Source organism: Ovis aries, chromosome 20, assembly GCF_016772045.2.
Source record: "Ovis aries strain OAR_USU_Benz2616 breed Rambouillet chromosome 20, ARS-UI_Ramb_v3.0, whole genome shotgun sequence".
Classification (NCBI taxonomy): Eukaryota; Metazoa; Chordata; class Mammalia; order Artiodactyla; family Bovidae; genus Ovis; species Ovis aries.
The window spans coordinates 8904248-8925570 of NC_056073.1; the positions used below are offsets into that span (position 1 = coordinate 8904248).

The 21323-nt window shown below is 41.3% G+C and overlaps 1 protein-coding gene and 2 non-coding genes across 3 annotated transcripts; 2 read left to right on the forward strand and 1 right to left on the reverse strand.

Annotated features, from left to right (window-relative positions):
- Positions 1-1987: 1987 nt before the first annotated feature.
- On the forward strand, positions 1988-2120 carry LOC114109763 (small nucleolar RNA SNORA70). The gene has a single exon (XR_003586342.1). It is a non-coding gene; the product is annotated as a small nucleolar RNA SNORA70 (small nucleolar RNA).
- Positions 2121-8532: 6412 nt separating this feature from the next.
- On the reverse strand, positions 8533-8595 carry LOC114109760 (U7 small nuclear RNA). Its single transcript, XR_003586339.1, has one exon. It is a non-coding gene; the product is annotated as a U7 small nuclear RNA (small nuclear RNA).
- A 785-nt stretch (positions 8596-9380) lies between these two features.
- Positions 9381-20184, forward strand: SNRPC (small nuclear ribonucleoprotein polypeptide C). Its single transcript, XM_004018763.6, has 6 exons — positions 9381-9435; positions 9785-9827; positions 13496-13604; positions 15737-15826; positions 17176-17280; positions 19837-20184. The coding sequence occupies exons 1-6, from the start codon at positions 9428-9430 to the stop codon at positions 19959-19961; spliced, it is 480 nt and encodes a 159-aa protein (XP_004018812.1). The 5' UTR covers positions 9381-9427; the 3' UTR covers positions 19962-20184.
- The last annotated feature ends 1139 nt before the right edge of the window (positions 20185-21323 follow it).

A 21323-nucleotide genomic window follows, 5' to 3' on the forward strand; every position in this document is an offset into this window, starting at 1 on the left:
GCAGCACTGGCTCAGTAGTTACGGCACATGGGCTCAGTTGCTCCGCAGCATGGCGGATCTTCCCGGAGATACTGAACCCGTGGCTCCTGCACGGGCAGGCAAATTCTTTACCACTGAGCCGTCACAGAAGCCCTGAATTAATTTTATTATGAATGAGGATGAGTATTTTTCTTATGTTTAGAGGACGTTTAAATTTAGTTTCTATTTGTACTTTTCTATGGAGTTGATGGTCATTTAATTATTGTTCTATAGGAGCTTTTTATATATTATACTCAACATCTTTTTAAAAATCAGGTTTTCTGAAGTATAAATTACACACAATAAGGTTCACCTTTTAGTAGAGCTGTCTCTTTTATGTGGAAGGCCTTCTAGCTGGGGGTTTGACATACTTGGTGCTTTGAGTAAATCAGCACACACAAGCAGTGTGCTCAATGGAAGGAGAGGAAGCAGTGAACTCTGACGATCAGGATTCAAACCCTGTCTTTGCCATGTATTAAGTAGGTGTTTTGTTTGGAAAACATCACCTCTTTGGGTATCAATTTCCTTAATACCCAAAATCTTCAAAATCAGATCCCATCAGATAATGTAACCCCTCCCTACTGTTTAGTGATGACAGAGTCTAGGTGCTGAGTAAATATCAGCTTCCCCTTTCTCCAGTAAAAGCCAAGTCTCTAAAAACAACATGCCCAGGGGTGGCAGAATGGAGTGTGAGTGTGTCTATGTGTGAGACTGAAGCATGACCTTAGGTTCTGCTGGGGTATTAAGCCACAAAGAGGCCACTTATGCTTCTGTTTCCAGTTTTCCAGTTTGGCACCCCGAGAGTCAGAGCGAAGGCTCCCTGTGCTAATAAAATGGGCTCACAGGGGAAACACTATATTTGTCTGAGGGAGGACATTCCACGAGTGAGTAATAACCCCATTTTAATGAGGAGCTACTCAGAACGACCCAGCCAAACCTGTTCTTCTGCCTTGGTGGTTAAAGCCTGACCCAGCTCCCTCCTGACACCACGGCTCATTGTCCGACAGCCTTCAATTAATGAAGAGGTTCAAAAAAATAATGTCTCTTGGGCCCTAGGACTTTGGGCTTTTCTACTCCCAGAAATGACTGCTGAGGGAAGCAAGACAATCACAGAAGAATTAGCAGGTAATTATTTCTAGCTCACTCCCCTAGATGACAATGGGTGGATGGGGTCTGCTGCCATCCTGTAGCTGGCAGGTGGCACCCTCACTGTCGTTCTAGTGTTGTTCTCACTTGCCCAGGATAAGTGGCAAAAACCTTGTCTCCACTAATCAGCCTTGGAAAGCAGGATTGCTTTCCAAGGCCTTGCTCACCTCCAGTTGATTTTGTTAGGGGGAGCACGCTGACTAAAACTGCCCACCTTGCCCAGGTACCATAGTAACTATTTGTGTTAATTATTTTATGATAGAAGGTCCTGGTAAGGATCATGGAACTAACCAGCCACCACCAACCAGAATAATTTGGGAAAGGTCAAAAGGAGATGCCACGTGTCCTACCACCTCCCAGAATCCTTCTTGTTGGCATCCACCCTGGCTGAGCAATGTGTGCACCACCAGGAAGGACCCTGAGTCGGAGTGACTGGCCAGAGAAGACCTGGAAACTAATCCAATCACCATAAAACCCAAGACTGCGAGCCACGTGGCAGGGCAGTCCTCTGGGTTCCCATACCCTCCTGCTCTCCGCTCGGGTGCCCCTTTCCAATAATGTCTCTTGCTTTGTCAGCATGTATGTCCCCTTTGACAATTCATTTCTGAGTGTTAGACAAGAGCTCCCTTTGGGGCCCTGGAAAGGGTCTCCCTTCCTGCAACAATTTCATTTTCAGAGTAGAGTGGGCTAAAGATAGGGTGAGATCCTCAGAAATTGCCCCTCCCAACAGTTGTATTTACACCTGTCTAGGGAGCCTGCTGTGAACTTCCGTAACTGGGGAACTATGTTCTGCTGTTGTTTCCAAATAAAAGATCAAGTTTTATTGGAGCCAATTAAGCTGACTGTGCTCTTTTCTCCATGGGGTCCTGGTGTGCAAGGGCTGCAAACAGCAGCTTCTTTGGTAGTGTATGTAGGCTGTTGCCTGTATGGATTGCCATTCATGATTAGCTACTGTCTGTAATCAGGCTCCAGGCAGGTAAGTGTGGTGCCTTTGGAAAGCTTAGGGCACAGTGGCCAGGGTCCACATTGGCCAAATCATAATGTCCATCCCCACCAAGCTGCAGGACAAGGAGCGAGTGACTGACGCCCTCCACAGTCAGTTCAGTTGCTCAGTCATGTCTGACTCTTTGCCATCCCATGGACTGCAGCATGCCAGGCTTCCCTGTCCATCATCACCAACTCCCAGAGCTTGCTCAGATTCATGTCCATCGAGTCAGTGATGCCATCCAACCATCTCATCCTCTGTTGTCCTCTTCTCCGGCCTTCAATCTTTCCCAACATCAGGGTCTTTTCCAAAGAGTCAGTTCTTTGCATCAGGTATTGGAGTTTCAGCTTCAGCATCAGTCCTTCCAATGAATATTCTGGACTGATTCCCTTTAGGATTAACTGGTTTGATCTCCACAGGCCACGTTCAAATTCCTTGACTGCTAGAAGACCCAAATCTCTAAGTGGGGACTTAGTAAATTTAAGGGGGATGAATTTAAAGACATGGCAGAAAAGTGGCTCATCCCAGAGGCTGTGGGGTCAAATACACCCCCAATCATGGCCCCCTGCAAGGATGGGGGCCCTGCACTCCTGATAACCTTGGTGCTGTCCCTTCCTTACTCATGCCCACCAATAAATCCTACTTTCCTGTCCAAAAAAAGAAATCAAGTTGTAGCTTTCTGAGTCCACTTAACTATAATGAGGTCTCAGTTCAAAGAGAAGTTAAGGGGCAAGGCCACAAGGGTAGAGCTTCCCCAGCGAGGGATCTATGAATGCACAGCGCAAAGTGCACAGGCAAGTCCACCTCCTGGGCTCAGTCTTTCCCCTGCCCTTTGGGGCCCTGAGGTCTGGCAGTGAAACAAAGAATTGCAGGTTGTAAAGAGTGCCTAGCAGGAGACTCAGCAGCCAGTGAGGGTTGCAAGGTAAGGTTGAGGTCTTACTGGAGGGAGAGGGAAAATGCCTCTGAGTTCCACAGGTCATCTCTTATGTGGCTCAGAAGTGGCCTGGAAGGATTTCTGGATGTGGAGTTCATGAGCTCTGGAGTTTTAGTACCCTTTCTTATTACTGACAGCGCCAACACTATCCATCAGTTGCTGTAGGCTTACCATGTACTCAGCGCTTTACGAAAATTATCTCATTCACTCCTCACAGCCACAACCCTAGGAAGTAGGTACTATTACTGTCCCCATTTTACAGATGAGGAAGTGGAGACAAAGAAAGGTCAAGCAACTTCCCCAAAGTCAAAGCAATAAGCAATTTGGATTTAGAAGCTGTGTTCATTACCACTACACCATATTACTTCTTCATGAATATTCATATACCATATAATGCTATAATTATCTGTTGAAGGCTTATCTCCTACTTTAAACTTGATGGTGGCACAGTGTGTTATTTATTTTCTCATTGATAGTGGACAATGCAGACGTGAACACCAAGTGAGTGCTCACCAAATGTTTCTTGAATAAATACTGAATACCTGAATATTACCTTCTGTGCCTTAGCATGGGGAGTGGGGGAGTGGGGAGGGGAGGTATAGGTTGCTAAGGCGCATGACTCTAGTCCTCTGGTAGTGAAAGTGGAAATTATCACCCTAAACTGGCATTTTCTTTGATGTGGGCTTTGCAAACTGGCCTAGATATGACTAACAGTGGCAGCTGTACATACCATTCTTGGCCCAGAATGCTTCCTTGCGCTTCTTTGGAAACAGTATTTCCCCAACTCTTGAATCTTCCTCCCTCACTCCCTGAAGTTTGAGTGGCACTGTTATTCATTTATTCATGGCTATGCTGGGTCTTGGATGCTGCATAAGGGCTTTCTCTAGTTGTGGCGAGTGGGGGCTACCCTTCGTTATGGTCTGTAGGCTTCTCATCATGGTGGCTACTCCTGTTGTAGAGCAAAGGCTCTAGAGCATGTGGGCTTTAGTAGTTCAAACTTATAAAAGCAAAGCTCCTTAACCCAGTAATTCCAGTTCGAGAAATTTATCCTATAAATATATTTGGATATGTGGCATTTAACCATGTATGGCAGCATCCTGTAACAGCCAGACAGGAAACAATTTATGGTCATCAATTTGTTGTTGTTGTTCAGTCACGAAGTTATATCTGGCTCTTTGTGACCTCATGGACTGCAGTATGCCAGGTTCCTCTGTCCTTCACTATCTCCTGGAGTTTGCTCAAATTCATGTCCATTGAGTTGGTGATGGTATTTAACCATCTCATCCTCTGCCGCCCCCCTTCACCTATTGCCTACAATCTCTCCCAGCATCAGGGTCGTTTCCAGTGAGACAGCTCTTCGCATCAGGTCGCCAAAGTATTGGAGCTTCAGCTTCAGCATTAGTCTTTCCAATGCATATTCAGTGTTGATTTCCTTTAGGATTGACTGGTTTGATCTCCCTGCAGTCCAAAGGACACTCAAGAGTCTTCTCCTGCACTGCAATTAGAAAGCATCCATTCTTCGGTGCTCAGCCTTCTTTATGGTCCAGCTCTCTCATCCGTACATAACCAGTGGAGAAACCATGGCTTTGACTATATGGACTTTTGTTGGCAAAGTGATGTCTGCTTTTTAATATGCTGTCTAGGTTTGTCACACCTTTCCTTCCAAGGAGGAAGCATCTTTTAATTTCATGGCTGCAGTCACTGTCCACACTGATTTTGGAGCCCAAGAAAATAAAATGTTCATCAACAGAGGATTTAATACATTGAGGTACATTCATGCAATGAAATACTACGTCTGTGCTCAGTCAGTTCATTAGTGGTCAACTCTTTGCAACTCATGGGCTGTATAGCCCTCTAGGCTCCTCTGTCCATGTGATTCTCCAGGTAAGAATACCAGAGTGGATGCCATGTCCTCTTCACAATGAAATATTGTGCGTTTAAAAAATAGAAACAGGAAACATACTTTATGTTTGCACATGCATAGTCTATCTCTGGAAGGACATGCAAGAAACTGGTAAGAGGGGTGTGCCTGGGGGGTATACTCTTCTGTGGTTTTCTAATTTTGCACCACACGGTGGCTCAAACGGTAAAGAATTTGCTTGCAATGCAGGAGACCCAGGTTCAATCCCTAGGTCGGGAAGATCTCTTGGAGAAGGAAATGGGAACCCACTCCAGGACTCTTGCTTAGAGAATTCCATGGACAGAGGAGCGTGGCAGGCTACAGTCCATGGAACTGCAAAGAGTCAAACACAACTGAGTAACTAACTTTAACTTTCATATTATTACCTATGCAAAATTAAATAAGTAAAATTCATTTTAAGTGTGAAATAACTTTAAGAAAAATGGAAAAACATGGATGCATTATAAAGTAGATTGCAAACATTGTGAGTTTTTAGAATATCCCACAAAGTGTTCTAAGGCATTTCAAGCTCACTTGGGATTTTCAGCAAAGATCTAGGGGAATGAGGATAACAAATAAGCTCTCTTAGTTGCCTGTGACATACAGAGGAAAAGTGTGAAAAGCAATCCTTTACAAGATGGTAGGGCAATGGCACCCCACTCCAGTACTCTTGCCTGGAAAATCCCATGGATGGGGGAGCCTGGTAGGCTGCAGTCCATGGGGTCGATAAGAGTCGGATACTACTGAGCGACTTCACTTTCACTTTTCACTTTCATGCATTGGAGGAGATGGCAGCCCACTCCAGTGTTCTTGCCTGGAGAATCCCAGGGGCAGGGGAGCCTGGTGGGCTGCCATCTATGGGGTCGCACAGAGTCGGACACGACTGAAGCGACTTAGCAGCAGCAGCAGCAGCAGGGCCATAGGCAAGCTGTGAGGGAGATAACCCCTTGGAACTAAGAGTTGATAGTTGGAAAAGAATTTCCAGACACAGAGTATTTCAGAAAGGAGTGAGCTTACTGAGAGCAAAGAGTGGAGATAACGTGGATACTTCGAGCACTGCGGGCTGACCTTTTGACAGACCAGGGAGTCGAAGGGACACTGTTGGAACAGTGGGCCAGCTCAAGGGAGAGTCGACGCTTTTCTTGGGTTGGTAGCCCACTTCTATAGTCTCAAGACAGAAAATTCCGACTGGAAGGGTGGCATTAGGTTAGGGTGCCATAGGGTGAGTACTGGGATAGGCATTTCTGCCTAATATGGGGTCAAGGAGCTGGCTATTAAAGATCAGGGGCGCTTTTGGCAATGGTTACAGTGGGGTTCAGTCAGTTCCGTAAATGACATTGGAGATGGGGTCCAGATCTGTGGCCCTGGTACAAGGCCTTGAACCTGTGACCTTGGGATAGGACTCCACAGTAAGGTCATCCTCCGAGTTCCGAAAGAGATCATGCTAAGTATTTATCTTTTGGATACTGACTTGTTTGCTGTGTCAGGTCTTAGTTGCGGTGTGTGAGTTCTAGAGCACAGGGGCTCAGTAGCTATGGCACCCGAGCTCTCTAGTTGTGGCATACAGGCTTCGCTGCACGTGGAATCTTAGTTCCCCAACCAGGGATCGTACCCATGCCTTCTGCATTGGAAGGTGGATTATTAACCACTGGAACACCAGGGAAACCCCAACTCTACGTATTTAAAACTGAGAATTAGTTTATGTAGATGTTAGCAGGGATAAAAAGTGAAACAGAGAATAGTGAAGTAACTCAAAGATGAGAAATAGCAAGCAGTTACTGCCTCCCTTAAACTGAGAGGCAGAAGAAGGTCATGGTGTCACCATGGGGCTGGGATCATCTGCTAAAAGCTGGAGCCAGAGAGATAGGAGGACAGAGCTTGAGGTTTGGGGGTGGGGATGGATCCTTTGTTTGGGGACAGGATGAGGGTGGGGATACTCTGGCTTCTTCCTTGATCCGTCCAATCTCCAAAACTGTCTATCATTAATGGGGCCCAGCAACTCAGTGTGGTGCCCAGTCAGCCCAGGAGTCCAGGACATGTAGCCTTTCCTTATGTGGTTGGCCCCCCGCTGCCATACTGAAAAGAGCTGAGGAAGATGAGGAATGGATTTGAGGGTAAAACTGGCCCACGATCAGGACAGAGAGGAAGGAGGAAAAAAATCAAAATATAACTCACAAACTTTTCCCTTCAAGAATAATCAACTCAGGCCGTCTGGATGAAGGTGGGTTAGTAGTATTGTAACATTCAAGCCCAGACAGTCTCCCCAAAATGTTCTTTATAGCTGGTTTGTCCAAACTAAGATCTAACCCTGGGCCACACACTACATCTGGTTGCTATGTCTCTCAAAAATATTTTAATGTAGAAAGACACATTTTTTTTTTAAACTTAAAAAGGCCAGTTGTTTTATAGAATGTACTACCTTCTGAATCTGTTCACTGCCTTTTGCTTTCCTTTAGATCCTCTTGCTTATCCTACTATGTACTTTATTAGATCCAGGTTAAGTATTTTTGGTAAAAATATATCATAGTTGATGGTGTCTATTAATGTTAGCCTCTGATCAGGAAACACATAATAGTTGATTGTTCCACACTAATGACAGTAAAATGAAGCACTGTACTAGGGGCGGTGAAAGCCTGACAACTTAATTGAGCAGTTAACTTCTAAGACCAGAAAATAAATTCTGTGGTATATTTAACCTTGTTAAAGCTCAGTTTCCTTGTCTGAAATATGAATAACAGAATTGTTGAATAGATTAAATAAGTAGTGCATTTAAACTGTGAATGAAAAATGTTGCTTGCCATATCAACAAACAAAAGATGTTGTGCCATCAAGCCAGCAACCACTGCAGGCACTCTCATTGTGCACACTGAGTGGATTCAGGGTGGAGAAAGGCAGGCTACTGGCCCTAGAGAGTTAAGATGCATATCAGAGGAATAATTTTAATATGTCCAGACTCTTGCCTCTTCCCATACATAGAAAAGTGATGAATTCATTAACTTGAGATGTCTGGTTTTCATTAATTACTTTTGATTTTTTTCTTTGCAAAACTTCTATATATTCTGGCTCCTCTCTTACCTGTTCCAAGCAGTCCCTCAAAGGCTGTCTTCTGGGTTTAAGCTCTCAGTTTTATTCAGTAAATTAAACAAAACTCTCAACTTTAAGGCTGTGCTTTTTTTTTTTTTTTCAGTCAACAAAAGCACCTAGGACATAGTCAACTTTCAAATAAAGCACCAATTATTATTATTTTGGTTGCAACTGCACCATTGATGAATATGGAGCAAAAGAAGCAACAGTTCCTTCCAGTTCCTAACACTATTTCCCTTTTCTGAAAGAAGGGTCAGGTCATTTTGGAGTCTGATACACCAGGCAGAAAGTTTTGTCTTGTTATTATAACAGGTTATACCTATGGACAAGCTTTTTTTGTTTTTTTCCTTGCCAGATACTTGGCTCAGTTCTCCTACCAGGAATTGAACCTGGGCCATGAAAGCCCAGAATCCTAACCACTAGGCCACCAGGGAATTCCCTGGACAAGGGACTTTTTTTTTTTTTTTTGGTTTTCCAGTGCATACCAGAAAAACCTGCTAGACAATTTCTAAAAGAGTTGCAACACTGGATAAGTGACTTCTAATAGTTTCCTCCTGTGTAAAGATAATTTTAATTAGTGGAGGGCTTAGTATGCACATTGTAGTGAATTCTGTACAAACATTTCCACATCTAATTCATCCTGACTCCACAAGTAAGAACTATTATCCATATTTTGCAGATGAGGAAATTGAGGTTCAGAAAGTATAGTAAGTATACTTATATGCATATGCAGCATAGCTAAGAAGCAGCGACCGGATTTGAAACTGGGGTTAATGAGCTCACAAAGAGACGGTATGTAAACCGGCTTCCCCCTGGGTTTCTTGTTTTAAGAAACTTAGCATTTCTCAATTGTCATTTTGTCAGGAAGTTTTCTCTGTCTTATTCCAGATTGGGCTCTTTCATGCTTCATTCCCTCCCTCCCTTATTGTATTGCAACTTGGCCCCATCTAACCCACCACCTACTAACTTTATGGTCTTCCCAACTCGAATATCAGCTCCACGAGGGCAAGGATCTTTGCCTCTTTTGTTCACGGCTGTCTTCTCAGCAGTTATACCAGGGTGAACATACTTCCGGGAAGATAGAGAATGTCGGCTTCGAGACCGACTACAGAACCTCGCCGCGACTCTCGCTACTCCCTCTTCCCGCCCTCATCTAGGTGAGGAGACGAGCAGGACAAGCCCCGCCCCTCGCCCCGCCCACGACGCGGTTACTGCCTGAGCAACGCAGCTGGAGGATTGGATGACTGGGATTGGATTTCTGAAATTGCGTTCGACTCGTCACTTCCGCTGCGTCGGCGCTGGCTGAGCGCGTCACTTCCAGGCGGCGCGGAACGGAGTTGCCAACGGCCTGTGGAGCAACATGCCTAAGTGAGTTTGGGGCCTATACTTGGGTGTTCGCGGCCACGGTTACTAATTGTCTCCCTGCGAGAGAACCAGAGCGGGTTCTGGCTCTGGTAGACTTTGGGGGAGCGAGCGGGTCAGGGGAAGGAAGGACGACCCGGATTTCTCGTTACTCCTTTTCGAGGGCGGAGGTGGAATCCGCAGAGGTAGCCAAAAAGCTTGACTTGTGTCAGGACGTTTTGTTTGATATCTTCATACCGTGAATACGTCTTTTACTTTATTTTATATTTCAGCTTCAGTGACTAGCAGCTCGGATGGGCATCTATTAACTGGTTGTCATCTTCTCGTTTTTTCTCTACCCCCCTCCTCTTTCCAGATTTTATTGTGATTACTGCGACACATACCTCACCCATGATTCTGTAAGTAGTGGTTCTTTTCTTTTTTCAAAAAACCGTATGCCTGCCATTTGCAACAACGTGGATGGGCTTAGAGAGTATTATTCTTAGTGAAATAATGTTGTCAAAGAAACATACTCTCTGTTATCACTTATACGTGGAACCAAAAAATAAAGCAAAACGGATGTATATAACAAAACAAACAGACTCACTGATATAGAGAAAAGCTAGTGGTTACCAGTAAGGAGAGAGAAGTGGGAAGAGGCAAGATAAGGATAAGAGATTAAGAGTTTTAAACTACTGTGTATAAAATAGATAATTGTACAACTCAAGGGAAATATCAAAGCCATTATTTTGTAACTTTAAATTTATTTGTAAATTGTATGGCCTGTGAATTATAGCTCAATAAAACTGTTACTTTTTTTTTTAATAAAAGGAAACCTAAGCAAAGCCTTGTATGTAATAAATAAGATTTTTTAAAAATTTTGTAATTTCTGCTTTTCATCTTGCTAAGGTTTGAAGGCTACTGCTTGAAGAAACTACTTGGGGTGTTTGTTTTTCCACTCTTCCTGTAACTGTGTTTATAATTCAAAGTTAATCTTCTATCACTCAGTGTTTTCAGTGGAGACCCCAAATAATAAAAGCTTTAGCAAGTTTAAAGATGAAGAAAAAAGTCTGTGACAAGTGAAAACTAGGAAAATGTCCTGAGGGTCTAATATTTGTTTGTGTCAAGGCTCTCAAGTGTTTGACTGACTAAATTGGAAAGAAATGCGTACATTTTGAGGAGAGTATTTTGATTAAAAAATAATTAACAGATAACAACAACAACAACTAGATTGACTATTATGTCAGTGTTCCAAATGCTTTACATTATCATTTTGTTTAATGCTCATGATAATCCTATGAAGTTAGTATTATCTCCCATTTTACAGAGAGGGAAACTGAGGTAGCGTGGATAAATAACTAGATGTTCAGTTCAGCTCAGTCGTGTCCCACTCTTTGCAACCCCATGAATCGCAGCACGCCAGGCCTCCCTGTCCATCACCAACTCCCGGAGTTCACTCAGATTCACGTCCATCGAGTCAGTGATGCCATCCAGCCATCTCATCCTCTGTTGTCCCTTTCTCCTCCTGCCTGCAATCCCTCCCAGCATACAAAACCATTAAGTTGTGTAGAGGTGGAAGATGAGCCAAGCAGTCTAACTCCAAAGCTTCTATGCCAGCAGCTCTCAAGTTTTTTGTTTCACAGTCCCTTTACATGCTTAGAAATTACTGGATGGTAGGTTAAATGATTTTTCTCCATTAAAATTTTCTGTATTTGAAGTTACTTAAAAATATTAATTCATTTACGGTAATGATAACAGAAATAACACTTTGAAAAATAGCTATTTTCCAAAACAAAGAATTTAGTGTGAAAAATGGCATGAACTTTTTGGACTCTTCTGTAACATCTGACTTAATTGTCTTCTAGTTTAAATCTAAATCTGTCGCATCTTGTTTTGGTTGAAGTATATGAAGAATCCAACCTCACATGTATGTAGGATCTAGAAGCACTTTAATATCATTTTGAGACATTTGTGGATATTCTTTAATATTGTGTTACTGCACCAAAACTCAACACATAGTTGCAGTGTGGAATCTAAACCATGTCAAGTGGTCTTAACTTAAAACTCACTCGTCTGTCTTGCACTTTGAATGGTGTCTGTGAGCCACACCTTGAGAATTGCAGCTCTCAACTTTTTAAATCAGAGACCTGATTAAACCAGAATTCAGTCATGATGTCATCATGAATAGTAGCTGCAAGAAGTTAACTGATTTCTCTGTTGTCACTTCATTTGGAATCCTAACATATGGTCAGCTATAATTCAGCATTAGTAGATTTATGGAATATGTATTTCTTCCTCCTAAAGAAATAGTAGTTGTAAATATTATATTACTACACATTGGAGGAGACCTCTCATTCATTCGGTATTAGTAGTAGCTTGCCTGCAGAGCTCTGTCTTTTTTGTTTTGTCTTTGTGTCCCTAACCCCCTCTCTAAGTCAAACCCTTTGTCACAATTTTCTGAAGTTTGTGTGGGAGGCTATGCCTTTCTACCCTTTTCCAGGGTATTTTGTCATATACTCACTCTGGTTGCTAATGCTGGAATTCAGAGACTGGAAAAGTCTCTCTTTATAATAAATATCTCTTTATAAGACATATCAGGAATCCCTATAATACTGTTTTTCTAACAAGATACCTTGTGAAAATAAGTTTCCACGGTGACTGGAGCAGTCCCTGTGGTGGACTTTGAAATGTATAGAAGATTCAGTGCTCTAACTTTTTGCTGGTTCTTAGGCATGACTTTGTTATTAGGCTTAAGGCATCATTGTGGTATTAGTGTAAGCAGTGACTGGGAGACAGGGAATGGTATTAATATTTTGAGATGTGCACCAGTTTCTGAGATACACGCGGCTTCTGCTCCCGTGACAGTGGTCACATCTGCTACGGCTGAAGCAGTCATGTGAAGAGAGGTAAGAGGGATGAAGGCAGCCATGAGGTGCATCTGAATGCGATCTGGATTCCAGGCCTTGGTTTGCTACTTACCATGTATTTTGAGACACATCTTTAGGCATAAATAGAAGATGATAACCTTGTGATTTTTAAGATCAATTTTATTGAATTACATATATTCAGTTAAATGCATGTATTTTAAGTGTCCAGTTTGATGATTTGTCAGATGAGTACAGCTTCCTGTATGCATCAAGACATAGAACATTTCTGTCACTCCAGAAGGTTCTCTTGTGCTCTTTTGTAGTGAGTCCCTGTGCACCCCGACCCTGACTGATCTGGCTTTTATGACTAAAGATCATTATTACTGATTTTAAACTTTATATGAATGGAGGCTTATATACTCTGTATGTTTGATTTCTTTTGCTCAGCATGGTTTTGAGATTTGTCTGTATTGCATATGTCAGCAATTCATTCTTTCTGATTAGTATTTCGCTGTATTGAGCACATGTGGTCTTATAGAGACTGAGGCACTACTTGTAAAGTACGTAGCATGGTGTCGGGCACGTAGTAAAAGTTAAATAAATGTTAACTTAAGACAAAAGGTTAAGTTATCTTATGTCAGTTTTATCTCAATAAAACTTATATGAGCTAAAGGTCTGCGAGGGATTCACATAAAGTCTGTATTCTAGACCTATGGTCCTTTAAAAGACCATATTTCCGTAAACTGTTATTTAAGTGTATGTAAGCTATATTGTTTTTCCATAGAATAACCTAAGAAAGGACACTAACCTGATATTGTGTTTTAGATCAGTGGATTGCAAACTTTCTTCACGTGCCAGATTGTAATTATTTTAGGTTTGTGGGCCATACAGTCTTTGCTGCAGTTACTCAACTCTGCTGTTACAGAGAGAAGACGTAGACTGTCCATGAACAAACGAACACCGCTGTGTTTCAGTACTTCTTTTCCACAAAATCAGGTGGCTGGCCCATGGGCCATAGTTTTCTGACCCCTGGTTTAGATAATAAATACAGTAGGTAAATTACCACAGTACCTCGCTGGAAAATGTTTTTAGTGATGCTTTGACACCCAGCTAAAGCTGCTAAAGGTAGTGAGGCTACCTACAAAAAGGTAACACTTCAGAAGATTTCTGGGTTTGGATGATTTGTTTCGTTAACTGATAACTACCTTTTTGTTTTACAGCCGTCTGTGAGAAAGACACACTGCAGTGGTAGGAAGCACAAAGAGAACGTGAAAGACTACTATCAGAAATGGATGGAAGAGCAGGCTCAGAGCCTGATTGACAAAACAAGTACGTTGCAGTCTCCTGTTCTGGTGGGGTAGAATGGTCCCATTCTTTCTCGCCCCTCTGTCTCTGTTGTTTTTCAGAGAAGCAGCTCATTCTGAATGATAAATAGGATCATTCTGATGTGCTGAATGAAAGAAGTGGAAAGTCATTCGTTTCTTGGGGACATAGGAAAACATTAATTTTTGAGGTTAGAGCAATCAGATATTGGTTAGACTAGGAAGTTGGGTAGAGAAGAATGAGTGGTCTAATGTTTCTGTTGATGTGGACCAGATTTTGTAGGAAATTTATAACCTCCTTTATTGTGATTCATAATTTTTAGATTGGTTTTCCTGTTACAGTAGGAAAAGGTAGAGGTGAGTTTGTAGATCTCTTTGAAGAGTTTGAGAGACTTATTCTTCCTGTCCTGACAAAGTTAACTGGTCACAAAGGAAGTAACTGATATGACAGAATAGTCTGGATATGTTTTGGACTCTGGCGGTACATGCTATACTCGTTTAATTAGGAACATTTTTGTTGTTTGGGGTGGTAAGGTACAGACAGAGATACTGTATTTTTATGTTTGATCATCCTAATGTATCTGAAACATGGCCTTTTCTAATTGTTCATTGTACCCACTGCTGGCAGGCAAATGTGGACTTTGATCATGGTTTGTTTTTTTTTAAGTAAGACTGTCATGAAAAATTTTAAGCTCAGAAGGAGGAGAACTTTAAAGAAAGAACCTCCTGTGACTGCCACGCATGTATCTTTCAGCTGCAGCATTGTCTTGTTTATACCAAAGTTCTCTAACTTAGCACTGTTGATATTTGGGGCCTGATAATTCTTTGTTGGGGGCTGTTCATGTGCTATAGGCTGTTGAGCAGCAACTCTGACCTATACCCACTAGGTGCCTGTAGCTCCTAATATCCCCATGCACTGCCTAGTGTCCATACAGGGAGAAAATTGGCTCTTGTTGAGAGCCACCAGATACCTTCATCTACTTCCTTTCCCCTCCTAGATTGTTAAGGGGCAAATCTCAGAAATTATCTCATCTGGGAAAAAAATGTAAGGATGAGTAAATGTTTTTGATGAAAAACTTAGAGGAGAAGAAGTGAGCCCTTGGGATGGACCTGATGATGTTCACGGGTGTGTTGAGTCCGCCGCTGAGCCAGTGGCATTGCCACTCCCACTTGAGTCTTCGCAAGCTGCCCTGTGCAGGATGTGGGAGGTGTCCCGATTGGAAAAGCCTTTATTGGGGGATATGAACCCTTAGGGAGAACAGGTTCTTAGGGGGCTTGTGAATAGCTATTCATAAATCTCTACTCTGGGTCATTTTTTGCATCTGATGTTCATGAATTATCAGTGATCTTGAGTGATTTGACCTGCTTTGCACTAGTGAGGGTAGAGTGGAATTGGGGAGTGTCTGGGCTGCAGACTGCACTGACTTGAGAAAGGCATATTCAGGAATTGACTTAATCCATGTGTATTTTAGTGTTTATTTATGACTCTTTTTCCCAAGACAAATATAAACAGTCTTCAGTTTCTTTTGTTTTCATTTGCATGTGTTATTAAACTGTAATTGTATTCAACATTTTTTAAAAATCATAATCTCCTTCAGAGCAGGCTCTTGGCTTTGAATTTGAAATCTTTGTTTCTTTAACATCTCTTAGCTCAGTGCATTAATTTCAAAACTGGTAAACCAAAATGGCGTATTGTTTTGATGCAGGAAAGCATATATAGGAGGGACTGAAATTTTACAAAGTCTGGCCTCTGGGCACTTGTCACACATTTTTCAAATAAAACTGAGCAGCTTAAATTGAGTATAAACTACATCTGCAGATTAAAGATGACTGCTGCTCTTTGGTAAAACATTTATAGATGGGAGGTCACTCATAGTTAACTAGTCTCTCATAGTTATTTAGCCATAGGAATGCTGTGAAATAAAACTTGGTTAAAAAACCCAGATCAGTAAACCAGTTAATTGCAGTTTTAGCTGGTGAGTACTCAAAGTTGATTTTGACCATGGTGGTGTAATGTTAGATGAAAGATTTTTAGAGTGAAATAATGAGACCATTAAAGATTGAAGAGAAAGTGGTTATTTTAGTAATTAAATGGGTTGTTGAATTATTCACTGTTGTTTTTGCTTACTCTCTCCAAAGCTGCTGCATTTCAACAAGGAAAGATACCTCCTACTCCATTCTCTGCTCCTCCTCCTGCAGGGGCAATGATCCCACCTCCCCCCAGTCTCCGTAAGTTTATAAAGTTTTTACCTTAATAGGTGTAACTGGGAGGATTATCCTTGATTTTGTTAGATTATCTCACAGTAGGCTTTCAAATGCTCATTAGATAAATGTTGTTGTTCAGTCACCCAGTCATGTCCGACCCTTTGTGACCCCGTGGACTGCAGCAAGCCAGGCTTCCCTGTCCCTCACCATCTCCCGGAGTTTGCCCAAGTTCATGTCCGTTGCATCGGTGAATATATGGACAGTAATAGATGACAGCTTCAGTGGTATAATTTGTGAAATATCTTTAGAGTTACATTCTTATTGCACTATTGCTAGGTCTCAAGTGGGTCTGAGACAGATACAATGGACAGCTCCGAATGTACCTGTGATAATGAGCTGATGTATAAAGAGGTATTGCTAAGGTATTAAATTGTTTACTGCTATGAATGCAATACTAGAGGACTGAAACAGCTGATAAACTCCTCAGTCTCTCTCCCAAATTTGTAACCCATCTAACACCGATGTATATACCTTGAGAAAGACAAAAATTGCATAGTTAGGAGTGGGTCAAAGGACTCTTCTGTTTGGGAAGATTTATTATTTCTGCAGAACAGACAGGTGGAGATAGAATAACTAGGCCTAAGTTCTTTGTCCTTCCTGTAAGGGTTCAGATTGAAATTGAACTCAGAGACCTAAAATCAGTCCTGTAAGTAATCATGGATATAAACAGAGAGAAGTAGGCTAGACCACTAGTGACCCACCAGTCCCTTCTTGGAATCTTGCCATCCTGGGATCTCATCAGGCTCACAGCAGCTTAAGGTCATCTCTCTTCCCTAGTCTGTCCCGAGTGGCTGGCACGCAACTCCATTATTTTTAATAGTAGAATAGGCAGTGGTATGAATGTACATAATTAACCTCACCGTTTTCTTATTGTTGGATATGTGAGTTGTTTCAGATTGTTGCTGTCGTAAAAGATTCTGTCAGGAATATCTCTGTATATACATTATCATATTTCCAAAGACTCTCTTAAACCTAGGTTTTGACCTGAAATTGGTATTAGATACTTGTAGCTTAAGATCATCCGTTTTTTTTTTTTTTAACAGAGGGTAGAGTTTAAAATTTAAAACGGTTGGAATTTAACTTGGGGAACTTATCTTCACTTTATACTTCTGTCTGGGCAGGCTTGTTTTTAGTCATAAAGTAAGTAAAGTTTTGTAGCCAGCTGATTTTTGTTGATCTACTATTATAAAACAAATCATAAAAAGTTACAGAATTATTGCAGAATTTGAGCCAGGTCATGAAGCCCTGTTTCATTAAAAAGAAATTGTTAATATACAAGAATATCTCAATCTGAGGCCCATTTTTTATTTCAGCGGGTCCTCCTCGCCCTGGGATGATGCCTGCACCTCACATGGGGGGCCCTCCCATGATGCCGATGATGGGTCCCCCTCCTCCTGGGATGATGCCAGTGGGACCTGGTAAGTTTGGGTCTCTTTGCTTCTTGGATGCTCCACTGTGTTCTAGCTTTTGATTTACATAGAATTCTTAATTAGCTGTCTAAATGTACTGCAACAAATTACATTTGGTGAATCTATAATAGTAAAAAAAAAGTACTTGGTTTATCAGTGTAATTGGATGGTATCCAAAGACCTTGTGCAACTGAAAGGAAGATAAGCCTGCCTCTGTTTTTCTTCTCCTCTGACCTCCTGTTCCCTTGCCCTTCCTGGCTTTTGGCTGTTTATGATGAGAAGGGTGGATGCATACTGAGGCTGCTGCTTTCCTCAGTTTTGGTTTGGAGCAGAACTACCCCCCTATTGCTAATTTAATCTTTCAGGTTAACTGGGTTAATTAGTATTTATGAAAAAGGTCTTAGGCCTGGTAGTTTTTTATTCAGAAGGGGAAAAAAAACCTTGTACCTCAAACATTTGATTTTAACATAAACATAAATGTACATTGGTTTGTAGTTTTCTGCTACGCAGTCAGGGTCTTTGCTTTGAAAATGAATCTACTGACTGGGACACCATATGTTTCTTGCATAAACCAGTAAGCCACACTCATAATGCATCCTTTACCAACTTTAGTTTCATTTTTCTTTGAAGTGGTTAGAGACCTTGTGAGGCAGATTAGTTCCTATTTTTTATGATCTTCTCACCTACCAAATTTGTGAGTACATTGGGGGGATGATTTGCCTGAGTCTTTCTTAGTAATCAGCATAGTTTTTACAGAAACAGTTCTTTTTTTGAGTTCATATTTCATTGGTTTGTAGAATAAATATTTAGAATACATACAACTGACATAAGAAGCCTACACTCCAACTGATAAGACAATATAGTAGATTCCTGGTCAGAAGCGATCAGTATGCTTGATGTGGGTGTCATTTAGGGGGGGAAAGTTTCGATAAAATTCCTGCCCTACTGGCTTATAAATCCAGAACACAGTCTAAGTGATTCAGATGTCTTTTACATTCTTAAATTGGGGTCACAAATTCAGATTCCTAGAAGGGTTAGGGATGTGAATTGGGAAGTGCTTTGACTCACATAAAGCTTCTAGAACTCAGTGTCAGTGTGTGCTTGACATTTGAGAATACAGGCTTGGTGTTGCCAGTTTGCCTGAGTATTTTGTTGTTATTTTTAGCCAGGACAAAATAATAAAGTTATGGGATTTCATTTAAAATAATTGAGTAGTTGGGGAGTTGGCAGGGGTAAGAATGGGTGGGGATAAGGTAAAACAAAGTTCACCACGGGTGGATAATTGTTGAAGCTGGTTGATGGGTACATGGATGTTCATTATATTCTTTTTACTCTGCTTGTGTATGCTTGAACATTTCCATAATAAAAAGATGTAAAAAGGAATACTTGTTAGTTACGAGACATACTAGTTGCCAGTGCTGACAACTGATTAAGGGTTAATGCACTGTGGAGACCGAAGAAAACAAGTTTTCAGGGGCCTCATTTTTAGTCTTTGTGGGTCAGTTTCCTGTAAGAAAACGCTGAATACAGGTTATGTTATGGAGGGAGTTTTAATAAGATACTTAGAATTTTAATATTTTCTGTTTCTGCTGAAATTTATCTTAAATTTTGTACCTGTTGGATTTTGTGTTTTTGCATATATTTGTGTTTTGCTTTTTGTGATAAGGCTATATTCAACTTTAAATATAGTTTTCTCTTGAACCATTATAATCAAAATGATTTAGTTGAAATTAAATAATTAGGTAAAATCTGATATTTAAAAAGAAGCTACGTAAGATGAAAATTATGAGGCATAATAATATAATTAATATCGTGAACCCAACACCCAGCTGAGAAAGTGGAACATTACCAGTCCCATGAAGCTGCCTGTATTCCTCCCCAACCCTCACCTGTCTGCTTGCCCTCCCTTCCCTGGCTCATTTATTTGGCTGGTATTATATTGATGGGACACTTAAAAAAAAATTCATTTATAGTTTTTGAAATGCATTAGAAAAATCAGATTGTGTGTGTGTGCTAATTGTTATAAATCACGTTATTGCCTATTATTTTTCTTGACTTGAGCTAAGTATGGTTACTAACAGGTTCTCAGCATGGGCCTCCTGCTCACCTTTCCTACAACTCCGAACAAACGCTTAGTGGTAAGACTGTCCTCTGTGCCTGTGTACATTCATGAACTAGCTCCTGGTTATATGGTGCATAGAAGTGATTAAAAGAGCTGACTGAGTAACATGTGACTTAGCTGTGAATTTCCCTGAGTGAGAAAAAAGGTCAATTTAGGGAACTGGTCCCTGGTGATTTCTGGAAAACAATCTATTAATAGTTTCCCCCTTACTATCATTAGATCATGATTCCCATATGGTTCTTGTGTTGACCTTTTTGTTTTTTGTTTGAGAATGTCTGAGTAATTTACAGATGTGATGGATTTGTTGCATTTCTTCTGTCAAGTATGTCTTTTTTCCAGCATTTTGCAGGGGGGGCTACTTTTTTGTCTTTAAATGAAGTCCCATCAAGCTCTCCTAAGTAGTATTTTTGACTCTCTTCTTTTCTTTTTTGTTTTGCCTGCAGCTCCTGGAATGAGGCCGCCTATGGGAGGCCACATGCCAATGATGCCTGGGCCCCCAATGATGAGACCTCCTGCCCGTCCCATGATGGTCCCCACCCGGCCAGGAATGACCCGACCAGACAGATAAGGAGATTGGGGAGCCTCTTTATATCAGTTTTGTATTACTTGTACTTCACCAGGAGATCATGGTGCTGTGACTTGGGGTGTTTTCTAACAGCATGACAAGGAAAACTTGTTCCCCCTTCCTATCAGAGAGAGTAGTTTTGGAGGGAAGTAGTGGGACAGAAAAAACAATTTTCATTTGTATTGTGAAATGTGAAAATAAAATTGTCAACTCTTTTAGTTAAAAATGTGTTCCCTTTTTTCCTCCTTTCTGTATTCTTTTTCTATTATAACAGAGATTCCTGTTGTCTTTCTCTAGCTCATTCTCCCTTCAGGATACCCTCTGCCTGACGTTGTTTTCCCTTAGCTGTAGAGTGGGTAAAGTTTGCTTGTGCAAAAACTGGTAAATCCAACACTTGTAGAGCTTTTGTCGATTAATAAAGAGCACCTGGTTAATTTTTCATATTAATAATACTTTGTGTAGTAAGTGGACAATTTTAATTTAAAAGAAGCATAAACTTCTTTTATGCTGAAGTAGGGAAAAAGGTTTCACAGAGAGTGCATGTCAGCTTGGCAAGAATTGCCTTAACCTCAGCTTCTCCTTTCACTCAGCTCTTCTTTTTCTTGGGCCTCATATAGAAAATTCTCTATTAGTAATAGAAAAATTAGGCAGATTTTCATGGTGAAGAAAGGTATCTTGAGAACATCATTTGTTATGTCACCAGGCTATAAAAGGAGGATATTTTCAGGGAGCCATCTAGAAAGTAAGCCATTGCCACTGTTCAGCTTAGTGTAAAATCTAAACTCCTGTTTCGTATTACAGGTGGGAGTAAACATTGTTATAGCCTCTGGGGAGGGCAGTTTGGCAGTATCACTCAGAATTACAGTGCTTATGTCCTTTGACTTAGCATTTCCAAGTCCAGGGAACAGATTGAGCCTATAGATAGATGTGTATGAAATGACATGTGTACAAGATTATAGCAAAAAACTGGAAATCACATAGGTGTCTGATGAGAGGGGACTGATCAAAGACATTACATCCACATTGTGGCACATACCATGCATGTTGAAACAGCATAAGGAAGTTCTGAACTGACGGGGAAAGATTTCCAAGATACACGTTGTCCCGAATCTTGGTTTGTTCACATAACAATGTCTTGTTTGCTGCTGTCCTTTTGTGAAGGAAATACCTGTATATGCCTGTGTGTGCTTAAAGGATCCCTGGAAGGACAGTTCAGCAACTGGAAATACTGGTTGACTGTAAAAAGTAAAAGAATGGCTAGGGGGCAGGGATGAATGAGAAAGGTTTGCCGCTTTTTTGTATCTGTTTGATTTTGAATCATTCTCTATTGAAAAAACAAAACAATCCACCTTTGCCCTCTCAGGT

What these genes read in the sequence shown, in the direction of transcription:
- SNRPC (XM_004018763.6), top strand. An exon ending in GAGCCTGATTGACAAAACAA is followed by an intron (nt 13,605 to 15,736) that starts GTACGTTGCAGT and finishes CTCTCTCCAAAG; the next exon opens with CTGCTGCATTTCAACAAGGA. An exon ending in GATGATGCCAGTGGGACCTG is followed by an intron (nt 17,281 to 19,836) that starts GTAAGTTTGGGT and finishes TTTTGCCTGCAG; the next exon opens with CTCCTGGAATGAGGCCGCCT.